Source organism: Cannabis sativa, chromosome 4 (genome assembly GCF_029168945.1).
Source record: "Cannabis sativa cultivar Pink pepper isolate KNU-18-1 chromosome 4, ASM2916894v1, whole genome shotgun sequence".
NCBI lineage: Eukaryota > Viridiplantae > Streptophyta > Magnoliopsida > Rosales > Cannabaceae > Cannabis > Cannabis sativa.
The window spans coordinates 42,767,060-42,791,408 of record NC_083604.1 but is presented as its reverse complement, the minus strand read 5'-3'; the positions used below and the strand labels follow the sequence as shown (position 1 = coordinate 42,791,408).

Here is a 24,349-nt window from a genome sequence, read left to right as displayed (position 1 = left end):
TAGGGACTATTTTAAAGATTTCTACAATTACCTCGGGATTGCACCCTTTCAACTTGTCCCTAATTCCTCTAGAATCCTCGCCTGCTTGAAGTCGTTATATCACATCTTAGGATGTGAGTGTCCAACTCTCCTTGAGATATTGTACTCTAACTCTATCAAATCATGTCCTGGGTACTCACTCATTCACTCAAGGCTAAAAATTTAGAAGAAGAAAAGAAGAGCAAAAGTGGCAGCTAGAAATTTTCTCTGAAGGAATGAGATGCATCGTCTTTTCCTGAAGCCATCACTACCTATTTATAGGTAACCACCTAGGTTTAGGTTAGAATTATTTGGCATTAAAATAATGAAAAAATAAATGGTAAAATACACTAAGTGTGGATTGGGCCCTCTTTGCAATTTTGCCATTTTGTCATTTTCCATCCTATTTTCTCAAAAACGCCAATTTTCCAATTTAACCACTTAAATGCCAATTCTAATTATTTAATAACTAAAAATTAATTATTAAATAATATTGTCATTTAATATATTTATTAATTAGACATATAAAGTCTCTTAATTAACAAATAAAACCTAGAATCTCTTTTCTTACAATTTTGCCCTTGCTTAGTAAAAATTCATAAACTAGACATAGTCTAACTTTAGAATTATAATTGATTAATCAAAATCAATTAACTGAGTCTTACAAGCAGTATGGTCTCAACAGTGTGGGGACCATGGGCCTATATAACCGAGCTTCCAATAAGCCGAACCGAATTTATCAAGTAAATTCCCTAACTTATTAATTCCTTATTGAACCCACTCTTAGAACTTGAAATTGCACTCTCAGTCATATAGAACGCTCTATATGTTCAACGATATAGATACGCTATTAATTATCCATTGTTATAATCCTAATTTGATCAATGATCCTCTAATAGATGATCTACATAATATAGGGACTAAATTACCGTTACACCCTTCAATGTATTTTATCCTTAAAACACTTAGCTCCGTATAAATGATATTTCAGCGAAGTGAAATGAGATCTCAACCATTTATCTCTATTTAGCCAAGCTCGAAGGATATCATCGTTTCACTTCTAAATTCCTATAGAAGTTATAGATTCCATATTTATGTTACCGCTCCCACTCAATTATACTATCATGTTCCCAAAAGTAGGCTTAACTAACAAATCAAAGAACATGTATAATACTCTTAAGATCGAACCTAATCATATCAGGATTAAGATCATTTGATCTAGGATCAACAAGTGATAGTGAATTGAATAGATATTACAGTAAATTTTAACATATCTAATCAAAGTTCAATATCGGTCCCTTCCGATGTATACTCCATACATCCGATACTGGTAAAATTTTCCAATGTCCTGGAAAGGACATACCACTTATCCAAGGTGTAAGAATACCTATTGCTGATTATCATGCCAGTCTAAATCCAGTGAATTGACAAATCAGGGAATAAACTTTCGAACATATAATCAAGATTATATTCTACTGTGCTGACAACACTATAATCATTAACAAATTCATATGTTCTGGACTTAAATAGAATTTATATATTATATATATAATCATGAAATAAATCATGTGAACCATGCAACATAAAATGTTATTTCTGATCTTTATTAACTAGTAAATCTGATTATATTGAAATGAGTTTTATTTAGGGCAGAAAACCCAACACACTTTTACAAAACTACAACGATCCTGCATATTTGAAAGAAAGAGTAATATTAACACCAAAAAATTAAATGGTCCATGAATTGAATGAGATGATTATGAATATTATACTAGGTGAAGGGGGAATATATTATAGCTCAGACACTGTAAACAAAGCAAGTGTAAAGACAAGTGACGATGATCTTTTGTATCCACCTAAATTTTTACATAGTTTGAAATTTAATGGCATACCAAATCACGACATTCTACTTAAGGAAGGTGTTCCAGTAATGCTCCTTAGAAATATAAATCAAACAGAAAATTTATGTAATGACGCAAGATTGATTGTTACACATCTTGAAAAATGGTTCATTAGAGTTGATATTATTTCTGAAACAAATATCGATGAAAATGTCACAATTCCAAAAAATTATCATGTCTCCCAACGAATCGAAATGACTATTCAAGCTTAATAAACGACAACTTCTTTTAGCACCATATTTTGCTATGATAATAAATAAAAGTCAAGGACAATCTCTTCAACATGCTGGGTTATATTTTTCTAAGTAAGTATTTTCCCATAGTCAATTATATGTTGTTGTCTCTCGAATCACTACAAGAAAAGAATTGATTATATTAAAGGATGATGATGAGATGGAAGATAGAACCTTCATAAAAAAAATATTATTTACAAAGAAGTATTTCAAAATATTATTTAAATTATATGTTATGTATAAAATCATGAAGTACAAACTTATCTTATATTAGTGATTTCTCATATATATTTTATGTATATTCAAAGAAATATATAATTACTAAAAATAATTATTTATTTAAAATAAAAAAAATAATTATTAAACAACAAATCATAATATTATTTTTATCATAGCATTTATTAATAAAATTAATAGCAACTATATAAAGCATACTTTTTTTTTATACTAACAATATAAAATACTTTAAATTTAAATAATCACAATTAAACTATTCTTTTAAATCAATTATTATAACAATTGTGTCATAATTAAACTATTTTATTTTAAATCAATTATTATAACAACCGCGCAAAGCATAGTTACGTAACCTAATTATAAATTAAAAACTATAAAACTGTTTTTCTATTTATTTTAACAAAATTACTTCATATATTATTGTTTGGGAAATTTGATTTTCTATACTTAGAAAATCAAAAAATTTGATTTCTAAACCAATAATTTAAACCCTAAAAAAACTATACCTTTTTTTTTCAAAACCCCAAAAATACCCCCAAACTCTCACAACATCTCTCTTTCTCTCTCTATCTCGGCCGGTCCCAAGAATCCCACACCCCAGGTCCGATGGTCGGACCATGGGGTCCGACCAATCGGACCCATCGGACCCCATGGTCCGACCATCGGACCTCTCTCTTCCCTCTCTCTCTCAAATCGCGGGGAAAAAAAAAATTTAAAAGACGGTCGGACCGTGGGGTCCGATGGGTCCGACCAATCGGACCCATCGGACCCCAAGGTCCGACCATCGAACCTCTCTCTTCCCCTCTCTCTCTCAAATCGCAGGAAAAAAAAAATTTAAAAGACGGTCGGACCTTGGGGTCCGATGGGTCCGACCCCAAGGTCCGACCATCGGACCTCTGTCTTCTTCCCTCTCTCAAATCGCAGGAAAAAAAAAAGTTTCAGAGACGGTCGGACGGGTTGGGGTCGGACTGGGGTTGCTCTTTCGGGTTGGGGTTGGGGTCGGAGGGGTTGGGGTCGGAGGGGTTGGGGTCGTGGTCGACGGGGGTGAGGGTGGTGATCGGCGTTGGGGTTGACGTGGGTGGGTGAGGGTGGTTCGGGTGAGGGTGGGCGGTTGGGGTGAGATAGAGGGAGAGAGAGATGATGCAGAGAGAGAGAGAGAGAGAGAATATTGTGAGGGGGGTATTTTTGGGGTTTTGAAAAAAAAGGAATAGTTTTTTTAGGTTTTAAATTTTTGGTTTAGGGAAAATTTTTTTGATTTTCTAAGTATAGAAAATCAAATTTCCCTATTGTTTTAGTAATTTTTATGTAGATTATTATGTAAATTTTAGTTATAATTTAAGTTGTTTCATTAATTATGTGGGTTGCTATGTGAAATTTTATAAAATTGCAAAAAAAAACCTATTTTAAAATGTAGAAAAAAGAAACTCTTTATTTTATTCTCTAAATTAGTATAAATAATTTCAGTTTTGAGTTTGTAGCACTCCAATATTTATTTTTTTTGAATACATTATTAAAATTCTATTTTATCTATTTTATATATCAAACTTTTACATTATATTAAAATATTAAGAAAATAATATTAAAATATGTTTAATTCAATGAATAGTTATTTCTATATTTAGTTAAGCACTATTCATTGAGCTAAAAAATATATAAAATAGCTAAAATTTAAGATTGAGCTATTTTAACTCATATATTAGGAGTGCTCTAGTAAATTTAATATCTTTTTGAGTAGTTGTGTTCATTAGATTACTTCCAATGGATTTGTACCCAACCAATCAAATCCAATTATTTATTGAATATTGAATTTTGTCATCCGATCCAATCCAATTGAATTGAGTCATCTGATCTGATCTGATCCAGTGAATGTATTAGATTGGATCGGTTCTAACCATTGGATGCATTGACTAATTTTTTATTAGATTGGATTGGATCCATCCAATCCATTTTAGCTACCATTTAAGTTAATTTCATTAAAAAAAATATAAATATTAAAAAAAAAATATTATTTAAAACTTAATAATCTAACATATATAATAAACATTAGTTTAGTCTAACCTAATTCTCATGATCTTATAATAAAACTGTTAAAAAATAAATTTTATTCAATACGTATTGATAATTTTATTAGCGTTTAGGAAAATAAAAATTAATACTTTAAATCTAAGATTTTTTTTTCTTTAATCTAATGTGTTAAATGTATATTAAATCAATTAATATATATTTTTAAATAAAATATATTAGATATATAAAATTATAAATACATTTTAAAAATATATAAATATAATTAGATGACTATTGGATGATAACATGATCGGTTTGGTTGGTTATCCGTTGGATCAGATATCCGATCTAACTACTGATCTGATCCGATTGGATTTTCAAAATTTACATCTGATTCGATCCAATTATGATTGGATGTCCGATTCTATTGGATCGGTCAGTTATAATTGGATTAGATAACTTTCTGCACACTCCTATTTTTCAGTGGTATACATTTTATGTTAGTAAAATTATAATTTTTGTCCAATGCTATTAATATGAACTTTGTTAATGTCATAAATTTGTAATCAAATTTTATTTTTGATTTTATTAAATAAGATTTGAAAGTAACTTATAATATATTTGGGAGTTGATTTCATAATTATTATGGGGTGATTTGCATATATTTGCTGTTGCATTTTATCTTCATATTCGATTAACTTATTCCACCATGTTGATGCTGCTACTTAAGCAGATGACAAAAATGAATAATCTGTTTATCACTTTGTTGATGATTCTTCTTCTTTATGTGTTGATTTTCGTATTGGTGCTTCTAGTTTCTTCCTCCTATATTTGAGTTTTATTGAACTTGCAAATCGCAAGAACAATCTAAAAATGCAATATAATAGAACCCATTTTACATGCAACAAAAAACAAAAACAAATAGCGAATGAAATTGTTCAAATTTTCTATGAATTCAAGTTCAGCACTACAAACATAATTTTCCATCACAAAACAAACACATTTTCTTTATCATATACTTTCTTTTCTTCTATTTATTTCAATCATAGAACCAAACTCAGCGAGGAAACCCAGAATCCGGACTATCTGCATGCATATCCAAGGAATCATTCGACATGGGAGAGTTGGTGTCCCTGTTTTGGTGATGATGATGGTTCCCCTCATTGTTACTACGAGGTCCATTTCCACATGTCAGGACATTAGTTGGATTAGTTGAATGGTAACTTCCCTGCGCAGCAAGGTGATACGGTTGAAGGCTTTGGCGAACCGGGCTAGACAGAGCATTAGAGAAAACCGAGTTTTTAGCTTGCTGATCAGGATTCCCCCAGCGTACTCCTGGTCCAACAGGAGTGGGAGCAGCTGGAGCGGTTGGCCCTAGATTGGTCGAGTGCATTGCATTTTGTAAGTGCTGTTGCTGAAGTAGCATTCTGGGAGACATTGGAGGTTCCTCGGCTCCATAATCCAGCTCATTCTACAAATTTACAAGGAAAATAATGGCAATGTCATTTACCAAGCAAAGCATACAGAGTCTAACCTTTAATAGTAAGATATTATAATAGAAACAATGAAACACGCAACCAGCTTTTCTCCTAAAAGATTTTAAAAAAATCCAAGTACAAATAGCAAAAATTTTGTTCTCTGCACAAGAACACAACACATTAATGACCCTGAAGATAAACTGCAAACATCTTTCAGGCAACGCACAAAATTTCATAATAAAACAAGAGGTTCAATCATCTTCAACTTCAAGATTAGATAACTATTGGCAATGCTTTTAAGGGGAGGAGATGTTTGCATGAGCATAGAAGAGCAGAAATTGCAAAGTTAATGGCAGGTTAATTTGCTAATTCTCCACCAAAAACCCAAGGCAAAGAAAAGAGCACAAGACACTTCTATGTTGAAGGATTGAGCTCATGGTATGCCTGCAATGCTTAAATTTTATTCCCCCAAAAATAGTAGGGCTCACACAAAGAGGAAAAGTTTTCAAACTTATTATCGAGCTTAGTTGTGTTTTGACAAGGGATCATCTTATATTACAAAGACAGGGAACTACATTTGGTTAGATTTGAAAAAGATGGCAGAGTTTTAAAGATCAAAAAAGCCGCCCAATATTTCACTCTATCCCAAAGTTGAAAGATCATATTATTTCTCTTTAGCCATGTTACAAAATACAGCTACTTTTCTTTATCCATAAAAGTAGAACTTCAAAGATACCATCGAAGTGTCAAATAAACCAACCAAGTTTACCACAATTGCTTTGACGTAACCAGAAAATTGAGAGTTCTTGTATCCCAAGGACAACAAATTCATTAAAATTCACATATGCCACATTCTATGTTCAATTTCATTTTGAATCCCATGAAACTAGGAAGTTCTGTGGCTAAGTACATAAATGCAAGGTGCAGTGAGATAAAGAATATTCCAATGACATTGCACTTCTTTTTTTCCCTTCCTTTCCCTGACTGGCTGAATGTTTATAGCATTTTATTAAGGTTTGATAGAGGACATCTTAAATGTATATAAGTACTCTATTTATATAAATACCTGTAAGTAGGCAACTATATCTGGTGTTGTCACTCTTGACCCTTCCTCTTGCTGCCTTACAATCCATTGGTAAATTTTCTCCTGTGAAGGAAAAGATGAGATTAGTGAGTGAGTAATTTTGATACATGCATAATGTTGTGTATATCAAGGACAATAAAACAATTCGAGTGATGTAGAATTTTATGTGGGAAATTTCTACGAAAATATACCCCAGCAAAGGCATCTGTCAGAGTGAGGTACTATCAAGTTCCAGTTTTTTTTTTTTTTTTTGAAAAAAAAAATTGCAAAAGACTAAACTTGCACTAAATTGATTAAAAAAAATCCCAGAGCCAGGACTAGGAGTGCTTGATAAATACATAAAATGATTCACAATCCCAAAGCAAATTGAAAAACATTAAAATTCTAGTTTCTTTTTTTACATTGGATAACCATGAAGCCATCCAAGAATTTATCCTTTCCCAGGGTAAGTGAAAACTCTCTTACAATTTATATATCCTCTTTATATATTTCAACTTCAACCCAAGTTCCCATGAAGAACAAAACCAAAGTGTGGCCTCCACATTTGAAGACTGACAATCAAATAATCGTAAAGCTAAAGGAGAAAATAAGAAAACAAAAATCAAATACAGCCAAATAATCTACTAAACTGTACAACTACACCAAAATGTAATTCCAACCCTGATCCTGAAAAGATGTTGCCATAAGTCAGTGCATAACTGCTATGCTTCCCAACTTACCTCTTCTTGTTTTTTATTCTCCTTCAAATAAGGAGCACCTAAATGTATTAATGAAGAAAGCAGAAACAGGGGACAAGGTTTAGGACAAGAGACCACCCATCTAAACCAGATTCCACCCACCTAACAACATCATCACATGTAATGGACCACATTGTTCCATTACAATAAATAGTGAAGAAAAGACAATTTCTAAACCCTTTGTCAGATGAAACTGAAAGATACACCCACTTCAATGTAAATCTTTAATGATGACCTTGTATTCAAAATACAGGTAGTTGTCTTCAATTAAACAGCCCCAGATCACGGCCAAAACTAAAGATCCCATAACACCCTACATTTGCTTTCACCATTGAAAGAGAAAACTTCTTCATAGATAAGAGGACTGGAAATGGATAAAACCAAGCATAATTTTTATGCGATCAGAAGAAAAGGACTTCCAAACACCTTAAAAGAGACTTGAAATTCAAAGAATCCAATTATTAACCAGTGACAACAAAATAAGTTTTGCAAGAAAAGATGCCCACTGAATAATTGAACTAGACCCTTTAGTCATCCCTACTTCTCTCAAATCCAAGCCATCATAAAAATACTAACATTGTAAGTCTTCCTTATCAATAAGAATAACAATTGAAATTAATAAGGTAAAGATGATTTGGAAAGAGAATCATAAAAAATTAAACATTAAGGACCAAGCAAAAAGTAGAGCCTAGGGCGATATTAAATCAAGAATCAACCCTGTGATGATTTTTCCAAAATCAAACTCAAAGTGGCAAAGGTGGGGTGGAGATACTTAGCTGAAGTTAGATCCTCACCTCCAGCTTAAAAATGGAAATAAACTTAAGGAAGAATTCAGGAACTTATAGGGGCAGCTTGAACAACCTCTCTAACAATCCTGTTCACACCTCACTCATTCTTATGGGACAATCCTAGTACTAGATAAAATTCACCCCAAAATATAACAGCAAATCCATTTTGACATCAAAAGTTCAAAGCCATACTTTTATACTTCAGATAACCAAGCCACTATTGGATTTTGAATACACAGCAACTTCCCAAACACCAAGCGAGCCTTAGAGTCACCATCTTTCTCTTTCCCGTGGGGTTGTCTGGCATATAAAATTTTCCAGCTATGATAGCACTCCTAGGACTTAACAAGAACAAAATAAACAGGCTTCGAAGCCAAAACAAAGTGGACGGATCAAGGTGAGCCTTCCATTCAACCTCATAAAAACCAGCCCTGCTCCCCCCAATAAGTACACTTTCCCGATTCTTCTTTTTCTCGAGCCTAAAAAGCAAGACAGTCCTAGCCACTCCATAACATCCCAAAGGCTTAAAAATAACATTTAGAAAAACATCTGTCTGTTCTAAGATGAAAAAATCTGGTAGATTATCCAAAACCAAGAATATCCTAAATTGTTCAACTATGATCCTAACAATTTAGTTAAGCAAGAAATCAATACTCATATTCAAGGTTTCCACAACTACATGGTATCTGTCTGTTCTAGGAGGAAAAAATCTGGTAGATTATCCAAAACCAAGAAGATCCTAAATTGTTCAACTCTGGTCCTAACAATTTCGTTAAGCAAGAAATCATAACTCATATTCAAGGTTTCCACAACTGCATGATTGATATAATCAATCTAATCTTTCACACCTAAAATTTAGTGAGTGATGTACTGTAGGGCAAGCAGAAGAGTCAGAAGTAGCTCAGTTCATGTTCGACATAACACCTAAAATTTCAGAAATTTTTGCTACTTCCCCCTTCTATGAGTAAATACCTCGTACATTATCCATACAAATGTTCAGTAAATGTGCCTGAAAATGTTACTTTGCTACTTCTGGATTATGTACTTTCGACAGACGAAGAATTTACTTGGTTGGAAGATATTCTTCCTTGCATTTTGATTCTTATCAATGAAGATTGGATAAGATTGGTATATTGCCATAAACTAAATTAGAAAATACCTTGCACTGGTAATGTAAAGACAAAAATACTGTATCTCATTACCCTAATCGACAGGGTTTAAACTGTATTTCATAGAAGAAAGAATGACCGGAACAACATATTTTGTCACATGGCCTCCGGCATAAGATTTTAGTTAAAGCCATAAACCTTTAGAAAGAGAAAGCATAAAAGATTAAGAAAATCTTTAAGTTAAAATATGAGTCATGGCTCCAACTCGAGACCGAAAATCCCAAGGCAGAAAGAAACAATTTACAAACAACGAAATGGAATAATCTTCAAAAGAACCATACATTACATAATAAATATACCTATAGATATACAACAAAAGAGCAATGACCCAAAAGAAGATACTTCACTTCAAAGACACCTAGAACAAACAAGAATCGTAACCCAAAAAAGAAAAAGAAAAAAAAAATCTAAGGCCTAATCGAACAAATTGAAGTTTAAAAAACGTTATTCAATCAGTAGAGACATATATCTTGACAGCATCAACATCAGATCAAAAGGAAAAAAAAAAAAAAAAAGACGAACCAGGCCCTGACGTTCGCCGGCTTGAAAGGAGAGGCGCTGATGGTTCATAGCCTGGGTGTAGAGTTGGGAGAGAGAGTTGGCGGCGCTGCAAAAGGTGGTGTACATGGTTCGATCGACCTCGTCGAGGCGCGTAGCGTCTGACTTTCTTTTCTTCGCCATTTTTACAAGAATCCAAACAGAAACCCCAGAGAAGAGAGGGATAAAATTATTCGAGTGTTTTTAAATTTAATGTGTGCGTGAGCGTGTGTGTGTTGTAAATGAATAATAAGTTTATTATTAATAATATTATTATTTGGGGGTGGAGGTGGAGGTGGAGGAGAAGGGGTTTTCCCTTACTTTTTAAGGTCCGTGAAAATGAATGAATGGGTTAGAAAAGAAAGAAGACAGAAGACGATGAGATGAGGTTTTTATTTTGTAGAGAGGTCACGAAAGTTGGTGCCTCCCTTTGCCCTGCTGGAACCGTAGACAGCCAACGACATTCATCACTCCGGCCATTCTGCCACGTGTCTTACACGTGGGATTATAAAGACACGTGGGATTATTTTTTTCTTCTTCTTTTCTCTTTTAATCAAACACCTGCAATAATTAGTTTGTGTAAAATGTAAGTGTGTTTTTTTTGGCAATAACATCATCTCCAATGGATTTGGTCCCAAATATACTATCAAATTATATTTGGTCATATTTTTATATTTGTATTTTTTTTTGATAAAATATTAATTTCATTGAATAATTTAATATTTTGAATACAAAAGATGTAAGAGTTCACCAAAAATAGAAATATCAAATTTATTACGATAAGATTGATACTAAGAATGTCTAGCAACATAATGTGCTACTCGGTTTGCTGATCGTCTAATGAAAAATAAATTAACATTTGGGAGGGTAGATAACAAAAGTTGGTAGTCTTTGATTAAAAGGCCGAAAGTAGACCTCATTGCTTGGTTGCTTCGAATAGATTGTACTAAAACAAGACTGTCCGTCTCAATTTGAACATGTTGTCAATTATTGGTCTTTACCCAACCGAGAGCTTCTTTATTCCCCATGGCTTCAATGACTTCAGCTGCATATCTTCCGCTATGGCAACCGGCCCGTGCTGCAACAAGGTGACCAAGATGGTTTCGGGCAACAATTTCGAAACCATACTTGTTGTCGCTATCAAAGAGTGTTGCATCTACATTAATCTTACTTGTGTTTTCTACGGGTCTAGTCCATGACTCAGCGCCATCACTGATGCTTTTCAGACAGATTGATGACAACGAAATTTTATCCTGAGCTTTATTCTAGTGATCAAGAGCTACTTGTGCAGAAGTAAGCACGTCATTAACAAAGGAGTGTTTCTTTTTCCAAACAACCTTTTTCCTAGCCTTCCAGATTGCCCAGCTATACAGGGCAATAAGACAAATCATATCAGCTTCAGCTTGCTTAAAGATGGTCTCCAACCAATTGCCGAGAGAACCGCCAGGATCAAAAACTATTGGAGTTGCACATTGGCTCCAGCAATTAGGGGCGTACATCAAACCGCTCAAACCGCCCGCACCACACCGCACCGCAAAAAAAATGTGATTTACAATTCTTCGCGGTGCGGTTGCGGTTTGAATTTTTCCCAAACCGCGCGGTGCGGTTTTGAATTATTAAACCGCGATTCAAACCGCACTGCACCGCATGTTTTAAAATTTCAATTTTTATATTTATTTAATTAAGCCCATACATATGAGCCCAACCCAAGCCTATAAATCTTAGGACAAAATTCATAACTCTTCACAAACCCTCTCTTCTTAGCAACAAACCCAAGCCCATATATGTGTATTGAAATTTGGAGTTGGAAGTTTGTGTTTGTTTTATTTTTAATCTATTGCTAAAAGTATGTTAGTTGTACATTTATATTGTTGTTGGAATTTAATTAGTTTCAAGTTTGTTATTTTGATTTAGGTGTGTTGTTGAAATTTTAAAAAGATTATTGACTTATTGTTGTTGTTATAACTTTTATTAGTCTCAAGTTTGTTGTACTTTCTTAAGTGTTTTGGAATAATTATATTAATGATAGTTTAATTATTTTATGATGATTTTTTTTTAAAAAAATTGTGATAGTTCAAACCGAGAAACCGCACCGCACCGCATCATTTTTTACAGTGCAATTTTTGCGGTTTTTTAGTATCGCGGTGCGGGTGCGGTTTGAAAAATTGAAAAAACCGCATGTGCGGATTGGTTTGAAAAAATGGTTAAAAACCGCACCACCCGCACCGCGAACACCCCTACCAGCAATCAAATGAAAACGGGCAAGAGATGAGGGCATGGCTGATGATTTCAGGTTGTAGAGTACAAACAGGGCAAGTAACTGAAATATCGACATGCTTGATCACTAGTTGGACACAAGTTGGTAATGTACCTGCAACGGCTCTCCACAAAAAGTTTTATATTTGTATTTTTAGTGTACAAAGAGTATTATAATTGGACACAGTAGTACTCAATACTTTTTATAAGTCTTGTTTTACAATTGGTTAGTAATATTCTTAAAAGCTATTTTTTATATAAGACCCGATAGTTATTACACTAATAAGAATATAACAAAGGAAAATTTTAAGCACCAATAAAAAAAATCTCAAGATTAATACGTTAACATATTTCCATTTATTAGATTATTCTAATGGAGAGTTATAGATGTGATATATTGTCACTTTTTTATAATATTTTATTAAAACTTACCTTTAATAATAGTAAAATGTGTGCCGAATTCAACCTAAATTAAACATTATATCAAATTTAGCACAAAAAATAGTATGTGCTAAATTTTAGCCTACAATAAATACCATATTTTTCAATTACATCTTTACCACTCATTAATAATATTCATTGAAAAGATATTAAAATAATATAAATTAATATATATATTTATATGGGTGACTACTCAATAATTATATTTTTATGGTAACCATACATTTTTTTTTACCTGTAATAGCAGGTTACCAATAGGTAAAAATTACTCTTTTAGAATTAAATTAATCATAATTAACAATTTTCCTAAAATAATTAATTTTCATTTAAATATTTAATAAGACCATTTTTAGCAATTAATATTTATAAATAATTTTATTTTTATATTTAAGTCCCTATTATAATATTTTTAACATTTAAACCATTTAACTATAATATTTACAATAAAATTCTAGTTTTTTACAAAATTTAAACTTCCACCCTTTCTAAAATAAATTTTTGAATACTTAATTAATTTTTAAAAATTACATCTAATTATTATTTTGCAACAACTGTTTGACCCATCTTCCTCTTTTATAATTTTTTTTTTTAAAAAAAATTAGGGTTTCAATTTGTGCCAACCTAATATGTGAATTTTCCACTTCGATACAATCTCCTACATCTATGCCACAAACCCAATTCTCTATTCAACCAACTACAGTTAGATTTCTCATTGGTTTTTAATAATTTGATTGCTATTTTCCTATTGTTATGTTTATTTGTGAAAAACAAACAACAATTTCAATTAATTAGTAATCTACTTTGGTAATTTTTTTTTTACAATCTCTAGATTGATGAAGAGCGAAAATAGTTAACGATCATTAATTTTATAGTTGTTATTACATTTTTTTAACTTAATTTTTTATTTTTAAAAGAAAAAAACTAAATAACTTGAACCAACATTGGACTAACACACTAATTTGACACTTAGGGTGCGTTTGGAAAGCCACAATGTAATTGGATTTGTGTGTAATTGGAGGTAATTACACAATTTGGCATGTTTGTTTGACCATGTAATTACACTGTAACTGTGTAATTAGAAGTAATTGAGGGGTTCCAATTACACTCTCCAATTCTCATGGCCCCCCATGAGAATTGAATGTAATTACACTGTGTAATTACTAAAAACATTCCATATTAAACATTAGCTATTAAAAAATATTATTTTCCCATATAATCACTAACTATTTTGTCAAACAAGATATTAGGAATTCATATGTAATTACCACCTCATATTCAAACACACCTTGTATTTTAAAATATAGTGTAATTACTAAACTGTGTAATTACTACCCTAGTAATTACCATACCTAGTAATTATACAGTTACTTCCAAACACACCCTTAAAAGTATTAAAAAGTAATATTTAGTGTAAAATTACCTAATTAGAGGTCATTCATACTATTTTTTATTAATTAAGGTTTTGTGTGTAATAACTTTATAATATAAGGAGTTTTGTTGCAATTATTTTAATTATTTAAGTTAAAAAAAATAATTGCTACAAGATTTTTACTAATTAACAAATTGTATAAAATTAATTAATAATTATTAGTAATTTAATTTTAAATATAATTAAAGTTTTTATAAGAAAGTAAAGTATCAAGTTACAAGTTATTTATTATTATTTTTTTAATTTCTAAATTAATTACAACTATTCAACAATGTAATTATGATGGTTACATATTAAATGTAACCATTAAAACCTCCTCCATATATATATATATATGTTTGTAATAATGAACAAATTCATTGAAAATAAAAATAATATCACATAGTCTAAAAGAAAAGAATCTCTAAAAAAGAAGAGATCTCCTCTAGCTAACCATATAAGTTTGGGTAATTTTCAATTATATACAAGTAAAGTAATTATATTATAAAAAAATGAGCAAATACAATCTTATAAAAATTTACAAATAACCATCATATTCACATTATATAATAGAAATAAATATAAATATTTACGATTTTAACATGTTGATTATTTTCAATTAATTTTTTTAAAAACGCATGAAGTTAAATATAAAAATAGATAAGTCAATATTTATATTTTGATATACAATTACTAAAATAATATATTTACTAAAATTATTAATACAAATTAAATATATATATACAAATATATTTACGAATTTTATTTATATTTTATTAACGTATATACATGTTTAATAAATATTTAATTATTATTAATATTTATATTGTTATTATTGATTTCATATATTTATTATGATAATGTTTCAATAGAATCAATATAATAAATATCAATATATATATAAAAGAGTGTTTTTAAGAGTTGATGTGGCAGCCTAATTGTCATTATTTTCTAATCTCTCATCTCCTAATTTTCTAATTTATTTAAATTTTAATTCTACTTCTATAGTATAATATAAACTATAATACTATTATTGAAATTCATTAATTAATTTTAATGGTTTTATTTTAGGATTTAATTTACCGTATTCTCTTCCAGTTGATTTTCTTTTAAGGTTTTATCCCTTTCATTCAAAAAGAAAAAAAAAAGTCATTTACTACCAAAACACAAACACCACATTCATCCCTTCTAATCTATCTATATATAATATAAAGGAAAGCACAAAATAAGTTTAGATGGCATCTTAAATTTTTTTTTATTCTATTTTTAAAATTTTGTGATTTTTTTTTATTTTGTTTAGAATACAACTACAAAAATACATGAAACTAAATGTCCTACATTGTTTATAAATTATATAGGCATTATCTATGTAGGTTATAAATACTATTCTTTTTATGTCATACTGTGAGAGATTGGGCATAGTTGTTTGTTCGATCCTCATTTCTTGATTCTGCAACATGTATTGAACCTCTTGTAAAGTAAGGGCATCAGCTCTAGCAGTCATTAGAACCACGACTGTTTCGTACTCGGGACCAACTCCTCCAAGAATATACATCGCCAGTTCTTGATCTGAAAGTTTGTGTCCAGCTGCTGCAAGAGAATCAGCAAGATTCTTCATCTTCAATATGTATTCATCAACAGTCATGGACCCTTTCTTGGTGGTCTGAATGGAAAGGCGAAGTTGCAATTGTCGAGCTTTTGATTGAGTGGCAAAGAGACTCTCAAAGACGGTCCAAACATCCGCAGCAGATTCATAATGAAGGACATGGCCAAGCATTGCCTCGGAAAGAGAATTCATGAGCCAACTCATTAGAAGAGCATCACAACGAATCCAGTGATCAAAGAGAGGGTTTATCGTGTTCGTACCTGCAAGAATTGGTTCTGGCCGAGGAGTTGTACCACGAAGAACACCTTCAAGACCATGAGCCCTTACAGAGGGGATGATTAAAGATCGCGAGTAGGAGTAATTATTGCGATCAAGTCGGATGTTTAATGGAAGCAGAGTGTTGGGAACTTGAAATTGCAGAGCGGCAGCCTGATTATCGATCAGAGCTTGTGGTGGACGAGGGGGAGCGTTGGTGCGAGGATCATTAGGATCAGCCATAGGTATGATACCATGTGAGAGTTGAAAGTAGAGAAAGAAATTGAAGAGAACAGAGAATGAAATGAAAGAGACGCTCAATAAGAAAGATGAGCTGAGATTGTATTTATACTGAGTACTGTTACATTGAGAAATAAGAACACGTGACAAAAGAAAGTAATATTACAGTTGTAACTGAAATTTTAACATACATCTAAACCGACTGACTCTAACTAACTCTAACACATACTAATTCATCCAAAACTATTTTTGTTTATGGGTGGTTGATTAATTTTTTACCTTATGAGTTCTTATTATTTTATTTTTAATGTCTTATAATTTTTTATCTTTCATCTAATATACATTTCATTATTTATATTTAAGTTTTTTATATTTGATGTAATATATAATAATATACAATTTATTAAGTTAATTTTATTTTAAGATTTTATATATATAATTCTATATTTTTATTAGCCAAAAAATATTCAAACTAAAATTTTAAATGAAATTGAACATAATTTTTTTTCTCAATATATAAAGAAAAATACAAATCAAATGAGATATCATCTTATGAACATTTTTTTTTACTATTTATCTATTAATATTTTATCTATTTTATAGTATGTCTTCTAAGTAGTATATATATATTTTATAAGAGTCTCACATTGTTTACAAACTATGTAAGTAGTATACTTATTAACTACGGGTAAATACCATTTTGGACCCTATGTTTTACAAAAGTTACCAATTGGACCCTCTGTTTTGTTAAATGACAAAATGGACCCTGTATTTTCCAAAATGGTACAAATAGGACCCTGAGCTTAATTTTTGACAACTTTTTTTTTAATATAACCAACTTGAAAATACAAACAGATACAAAAAATGTAAACAGTTTTGTCATAACACTTTTACATTAGATTATTATTAAATTTTATTTTGACAAAAAATCAGTTCAGGGTCCTATTTTTACCATTTTTGAAAGTACAGGGTCCATTTTGTCATTTAACAAAACAGAGGGTCCAATCGGCAACTTTTACAAAACACAGGGTCCAAAATGGTATTTACCCATTAACTACAAGTAAACACAATATATATTATATTTCATTAAAAAAATACTACAAGTAAAATATTTCTTCATTCACACCGATTTGTCCAAAAATAATTAATATTGTTTCTCTTTGTAGGAGCAATTGAATACCTTACCCAATTAATTTTATATATTTATATATGAATATATATTCAATTGATCAACTTTGTATAAATATCCAAAAATTAATATTTTTCTATTTATTTATAATATTTGTAATTTTTTCATTTACTTATAATATTTGTAATTTTTTTATTTCACAATTACTTTAAATGTATATCTTAATTAGTTTATGTATATACATCTTAATTGAGTTTAAACAATGTGACACTAAGAAAGAGAAGAGACAAAAATATTCATCAATTAAAATAATAGGGATATTGGCGGCTAAACTACCTGAACTTTACGGTTTGTAACACTTAACCACAAAAATCGAATTTTTGGCGGCTAAACTACATAAACCCTAGTTCCGTTTTGCTGTGCACACCTCCGTCCAAAAATCACAGTTAAGTGCCACAGTGGACTATCCACGTGTACACACTTGTACACGTGGCAAATTTTTAGTGTTCCACGTAATATTAGTTTTAAAAAATAATTATAAATATTTAAAAAAAATTAAAAAATCTTTTTCTATTTTCTTTTTTTTTTTCTTTTTATTTTGCTTTTTTTCTTCTCTCGACAAAACCAGTGCCCTTCTTCTTCTTCCTTCTTCTTCTCTAAACCCACAACTTCTTCTTCCTTCTTCTTCTTCTCTAAACCCACACCATAACCAACACTAGACCATAACCAACATTAGACCATATCACTACCACGACTAATGCTTAGTTTTTTTTTTTTTTTTGTAAGATGCTACTGCTTAGTGTTGGTTATAAGCACAAATCAAAGAAAAAAATTAGGGCAAGAACACACAAATTGAAACACAAATCATAAACAATATCACAAAGTCTAAATAAAATCTTAACTCTAAAATCCCAATTAGATCTATAATCTTCTCTCTTGAAACCATAACCACCACACCACCACTACCATCACACCACACCTTTAACAAATCTTTGCCCAAACGACTCCATCCCAGCACCATCTTCGACGATGACGAGAGAAAGCGAGAGAGAGTGACAACGGGAATCCTAGTCGAAGAACCATCTGCATCTTCCTCCATCCAAGCACCATATGCGTCGACCTCGCTTCTTGCATTGCGAGTTCAGATCTAAACCTAAACTCATAAACTTTTCTTTATCTCTCTTACATACATGTATATATATTCAGATTTAAGAGAGGGCAGTAGAGCGAGAGGGAGATCGTGAGAGAGGGAGATGAATTTCATGGTGATAATGGCAGATTAAAGTAAGAAGAAGATATGAAGAAGAAGAGGGTGTTGATGGTTCCAGTCAGGAAAAGAAAAAGAAAAAAAAAAGAGAAAGAAAGAAAGAAAAATAAGAAAATAAAATAATTTATTTATTTTTATAATTTTTAAATTATTTTTTATAATTTTATAATTTTTAAATTACTTAAAAAAAAAGAAAAAGAAAAAAAAGTAAAAAAAAATATTTTTTTTTTCTGATTTTTATTTTTTTAAATATTTATAATTATTTTTTAAAATTAATATTATGTGGACCACTCAAAATTTTCCATGTGTATAAGTGTGTACACGTGGACTGTCCATCGTGGCACTTAACTGTGATTTTTGGACGGAAGTGTGCAAAGCAAAACGGAACCAGGGTTTAGGTAGTTTAGCCGCCAAAAATTCAGTTTTTATGGTTAAGTGTTACAAACCGTGAAGTTCAGGTGGTTTAGCCGCCAATATCCCAAAATAATAATATTAGTCTAACTAAAAAAATTGATACAGACAATTAATATTATAAGTAATAATAGTAATAAAAAAGATAAGAAATCATAATTTATTAATTTAATGAATTATTGCAACAAAAAATTAATAAATAATATTTTAAAATATCTACCTCTCATTCAATAAAAAGGTTAAAAATTCATAATGTTTAAATTATTAATACTTAAATTAATATTTATATATAAATAAAAAAACTATAACAATATTTAATATAAATATATATGAACAAAAAATTAAATTTTGTTATAAATGAATAAATAAAAAAATGATAATTTTTTTAATTACATAAAAATTTATACCATTATAATATTTGATTCATTTAAAAAATTATATTTTTAATAGCTTTTAATTATTATAAATAACTTTATCCGAAATGTACTTTTATTTTTATTGTATTATGATTAATATTTGTGCTAATCACAGATAAAAGAAAATTTACATAAATATATCATATAATTTTATATTATTCATAAATAATATAAAATAGTATTAGACTTGAGATTTTATTCGTAACTAAAAACTAATTTCTTTAATGTAAAATTTTAAAAAATTATTAAAACCGCGCGAAGCGCGGATCTATTCCATATTCTAATAAATAAACAAATGGGGAACAAAGAAAATCTAATTCACATAAAAAGACTTTTTTCTCTCTGGAACTCTCTGGTAAGTATGTGAACCCGTTCTTCTCTTGGTGAGTGTCTGGTCCCTGCTATAGGGGTTTTGGTCCATCCATATTGTCTATGTGGTGGTTTTTTCTCTTGATTTTCTGTCTAATCTAAGCTTTCATCTAATTAATGAGAGCACTTATTGCTCTGAGTATTATGTTTATTCTCTCTCTAATCTTGTTTGTCTTACTCCGAGCATTTATTGCTCTTTGATTCATCTTCTTCCTCATATTAACCCAACCTGTCATTTCTCTTCACTCTCTCTAAACTCTTGCATTAAAAACCATCTTGTCATCTTCTATTTTGGTGTTGGAAACCGTAAGATGGAGGCGGATGAAGGATCTATTGAAGCTCATCAGATCTATTTCATCATTGAGGCTACTCTGGCTAAATTTAGGGTATGATTAAGGGTTATTGGAGAGTCATCCTTAGGGGTTACTGGTTCTACATCTATAAAGCCAGATTTAGGTACTTCACTTTCTTCTCACCTCTTATCTATTCTTCTTCCTCATTTTCTTTACTGTTTAACTTATTTATCTCTGCTATGGATGAATTTCTAAATAGTGTTTTGAGTTCTCTTGCACTTTCTACTGATGAAAACACTGTTTTTACCTTTGATGCCAACCCCTCAAATAATTCTCCAGCTCCTATTAGTTTACTACTTAAACTTCACACTGTTAAACCTTTTAATAGGCCCTCTCTTATGAAAACCCTCTGGGGTATCTAGTCATCGCAATGTAGGTTCCCTGTTTATGTCTCTGAACATGCCAATGGTCTGTTCATGGTTACATTTGGATGTGAAGGGGATAAGGGTAGAATTCTTGAGGGCCAGCCTTGGCATTTTGCTCAGAGCATCACTATCTTTGTTATTCCTGAGAGTTCTTTCCCTATCACTCCTAATAACCTCCACTATGTCCCTTTCTGACTGCAAGTGTATGGCATCCCTTTTATGTGTAAGTCCCATGAATTAGCTAAATTTATTGCCTCTGAAATTGGGTACCTCATTGAAGTGGATAGAGACACGGTTAGGGAAGGTACTGGGCCTTATTTGAGGCTCAGGATACTCTTAGATGTCAATTTGCCTATTAGAAGGGGTATGAATGTTAGGTTTATTCGTATGGGGAGGGAGTTTATTAAGTGGCTTGACTTTAAATATGAGAGGCCTCTTGACTTTTATTTCTATTGTGGTTGTCTTGATAATACCAAAAGATATTGCCATGCTTTTCTGCAGAAATGTGATGAAACTCACTCTGAGCCTCTTTGTCCTTTTACTATCTTATTGAGGGGAAAAGAAAAAATATCTGATAAGAGTGCACCTTTCCAATACCCACACTCACCAACCATGACATTGCTTAACATCCCTACTGTTGATCTTAGCATCCCTGCTAGGGATTCTTCGGGGCCAGCCATTCGATTCCCCTCATTCCTCATTAATCATGTCACTTTTGGTTTCACTTTTACCCATTCCCAACAATCTGCAGCTATTATGATCCCTACACCTATTAATCCCAATATTGGAGGAATGCCACCATCTTTTAGTAGGTTTGGTCTTGGTTCCTCCTCCAATAATTCTGCTTTCACATCTTACTCTACTGACTCTGTTTTGGTAGCTGCTTCCACAAATATGGCTTGATCGGAATCTATGATGGAAGCCTTCCATGCTCAAACTCATATCCCTGCCACCAGCTATGGAGATCTAGCTCTTGATACTCATACCATGGAGCTGGAAGCTGATGCTCTTACAGGCCAGCCGGATCTTGTTGTACGTGGTAAGGGATTGGTTTCAGCTTCTGGGGTTAAACGCCCCTCTTTTCAAGCTCACCAAGCTGTCGTTGGTGGCTCCTTGAGATCTACTCTCAAGCGAGCTCATGCTGGGGACAGTGGTGATGGTTCCTCTGCTACAAATTCTGATTCAGAACAGGCGGGTGATGCGGAGCACATCCGCCCAGAAAAATGAGTTTATTGTGCTGGAATGCACGTGGTTTAGGGAGTACACGAACATTCAGACGGCTCTCCCTTTTGATGAAAGATCACAAACCTCTACTCCTTTTTTTGATGGAAACTCGGCTTCCTATCCATACAACAAACAACCTTAGAGTCAAACTAGGTTTTGACCATGCTTTTGAAGTCCCTAGGAAGTATTTTGGTGGGGGACTCATGCTGTTGTGGAAAGAATGTCTTGATGTTAATATTTTAACTTTTTCATGTAATCATATAGACTGTATTATAACTCTTAATGATAATAAAAATTTTCATTTTACTGGTTTTTATGGTTCTCCTATTGCCTCCCAACGTGTTTTTACTTGGGATCTTCTTGATAAAGTTTATTACAATGCTTCTAATCTTCCTTGGTTCATCATGGGAGATTTTAATAGTTATCTCCTTCATAAAGATAAAGTTATTTTGATAATAATAACATGGATAAATTTTCTAATTTTTTGAATAAGTTTCATTTATTTCCACTTCCTTTTATTGGTCATAAATATATTTGGAAAAATAATACTGTTTCTGAGAGATTAGATTGGGCCATTGGATCCGATTCTTAGTGTAATCTGTTTCCTTATGTTGTTCTCTACCATTTGCCATTTTATGGTTTTGATCATTGAGCTATTAAGGTCCTGCTTAATCAGTATAGTGATAGTTGTGTACCTTTTGTTAATAAACGTTTTCATTTTGAGAACACATGGTTAGAGTGTTGGGTTTTATGCCCTAAATAAAACTCTATTTCAATGTAATCTATATTATTCAATATCAATAAAGAAACAGAAGTATTTTTTACTCATTTGTGTGTCATTTGTTTCATGTTATCATTTACTTGTTTATTTGATTTATAAATTCATCCAAGCCCTTATCACATTTATGTTCTTGTTTATTGTGTCGTCAGTACAGTGGAAAGTAATCAAGATTATGTTATTAAAGATATATTCCTAGATTTATCAGTACATAGGGTTTAACTGATATGACAATCTACAACATAGTTTACTTGCACCTTGGATAAGTTCCATGTTTTTCCAAAGCATTGGTCAAAGTAAAGCTTGGGTTGGATGGATGGAGTATGCATCGGAAGGGACCGATATTGAACTTTGATTCAGATATATTAAACTTACCGTAATATCTATTCAATTCAATATCACCTAGTTGATCCTAGATCAAATGATCTTAATCCTGATATGGTTAGGTTTAATCTCAGGAGTACTACACATGTTCATTGATTTGTTAGTTAAGCCTACTTTCGGGTCAGGGTGATACGTACATTTTGAGAACATGGTAGTGCAATTGAGTGGGAGCGCTAAACATAGATATGGAATCTATAGCTTCTATCTAGCAAATAGAAAGTGAAATGATGATTTCCTTCGAGCTTGGCTAAACAGAGATAAATGGTTGAGTACTCATTTCACTTCGCTGAAATATCATTTATACGGGGCTAAGTGTTTTAAGGATAAAATACATTGAAGGGTGTAACGGTAATTTAATCCTTATACAATGTAAATCATCTATAGAGGATCATTGATCAAATTGGGATTATAACAATGGATAATTAATAGCGTATCTATATGGTGGAACATATAGAGCGTTCTATATAACTGAGAGTGCAATTCTGAGTTCTATGCGTGGATGCAACAAAGAATTAACTGTTGGAAATTATTTTACCAGGATCTTAGATCTACTCACAAGTATGTTGTTTAAACACTCTAAATATGAACTTTCTAAAACGATAAATTAAACACATATAAAGTTAAGAAAACCTTACATTGATGCAGCAGAATTAATGTCTCCTTCCACTCAGATCTCTAACCCTCGAATCCTTTCTGTAGCAGAGTATAATCAAGATCTGAGCCCGAATGTCCTTCTTCTTCAAGTTTGATCCTTCACAGTCTTCCAATCTATGATTGAGTTACTGCTTGCTGTGTGTGGGCACTTACTCTTTCACTAGGGTCGAAATTGATCAAGGAGAAAAGAAGAGAGAGGGTTTCGGCCAGGTATAGAAAGTGGGGAAGGTTCAGTTTTTCTGAAGAGAGAAATTTCTGTCAGATTACTAATGAAAGCATTGTATGAGACTGAGCCATCACTTTCTATTTATAGGCAACTACTAGGTTTAGGTTAGGATTTATTTGGCATTAAAATAATGAAAATATTAATTTGAAAAAGCACATTAAGTGGCCGGCCATGGTGTAGTAATGGGCCTCACTTAATTTTGCAATTTTATCAAATTTTTATCTCTATTTTCTCAAAAACGCCAATTTTCCAATTCTAACCTTTTAAATGCCAAAACTAATTATTTAATAACTAAAATAGATTATTAAATAATATTGTCATTTAATTTAATTATTAATTAGACATATAAAGTCCATTAATAAATAAATAAACCTAGAAAAC

At 31.6% G+C, this 24,349-nt stretch overlaps 1 protein-coding gene across 1 annotated transcript; it reads right to left on the bottom strand.

Moving 5' to 3' along the window:
* Positions 1–5,315: 5,315 nt before the first annotated feature.
* On the bottom strand, positions 5,316–10,618 carry LOC115714302 (uncharacterized). Its single transcript, XM_030642949.2, has 3 exons — positions 10,172–10,618; positions 6,938–7,018; positions 5,316–5,864 (listed from the first exon to the last, which is right to left on the bottom strand). The coding sequence occupies exons 1-3, from the start codon at positions 10,328–10,330 to the stop codon at positions 5,451–5,453; spliced, it is 654 nt and encodes a 217-aa protein (XP_030498809.1). The 5' UTR covers positions 10,331–10,618; the 3' UTR covers positions 5,316–5,450.
* Between the last annotated feature and the right edge of the window lie 13,731 nt (positions 10,619–24,349).

What these genes read in the sequence shown, in the direction of transcription:
- LOC115714302 (XM_030642949.2), bottom strand. Translation starts at nt 10,330, where the DNA reads ATGGCGAAGAAAAGAAAGTCAGACGCTACGCGCCTCGACGAGGTCGAT. An exon ending in CCGGCGAACGTCAGGGCCTG is followed by an intron (nt 7,019 to 10,171) that starts GTTCGTCTTTTT and finishes TTTCCTTCACAG; the next exon opens with GAGAAAATTTACCAATGGAT. An exon ending in ATATAGTTGCCTACTTACAG is followed by an intron (nt 5,865 to 6,937) that starts GTATTTATATAA and finishes GTAAATTTGTAG; the next exon opens with AATGAGCTGGATTATGGAGC.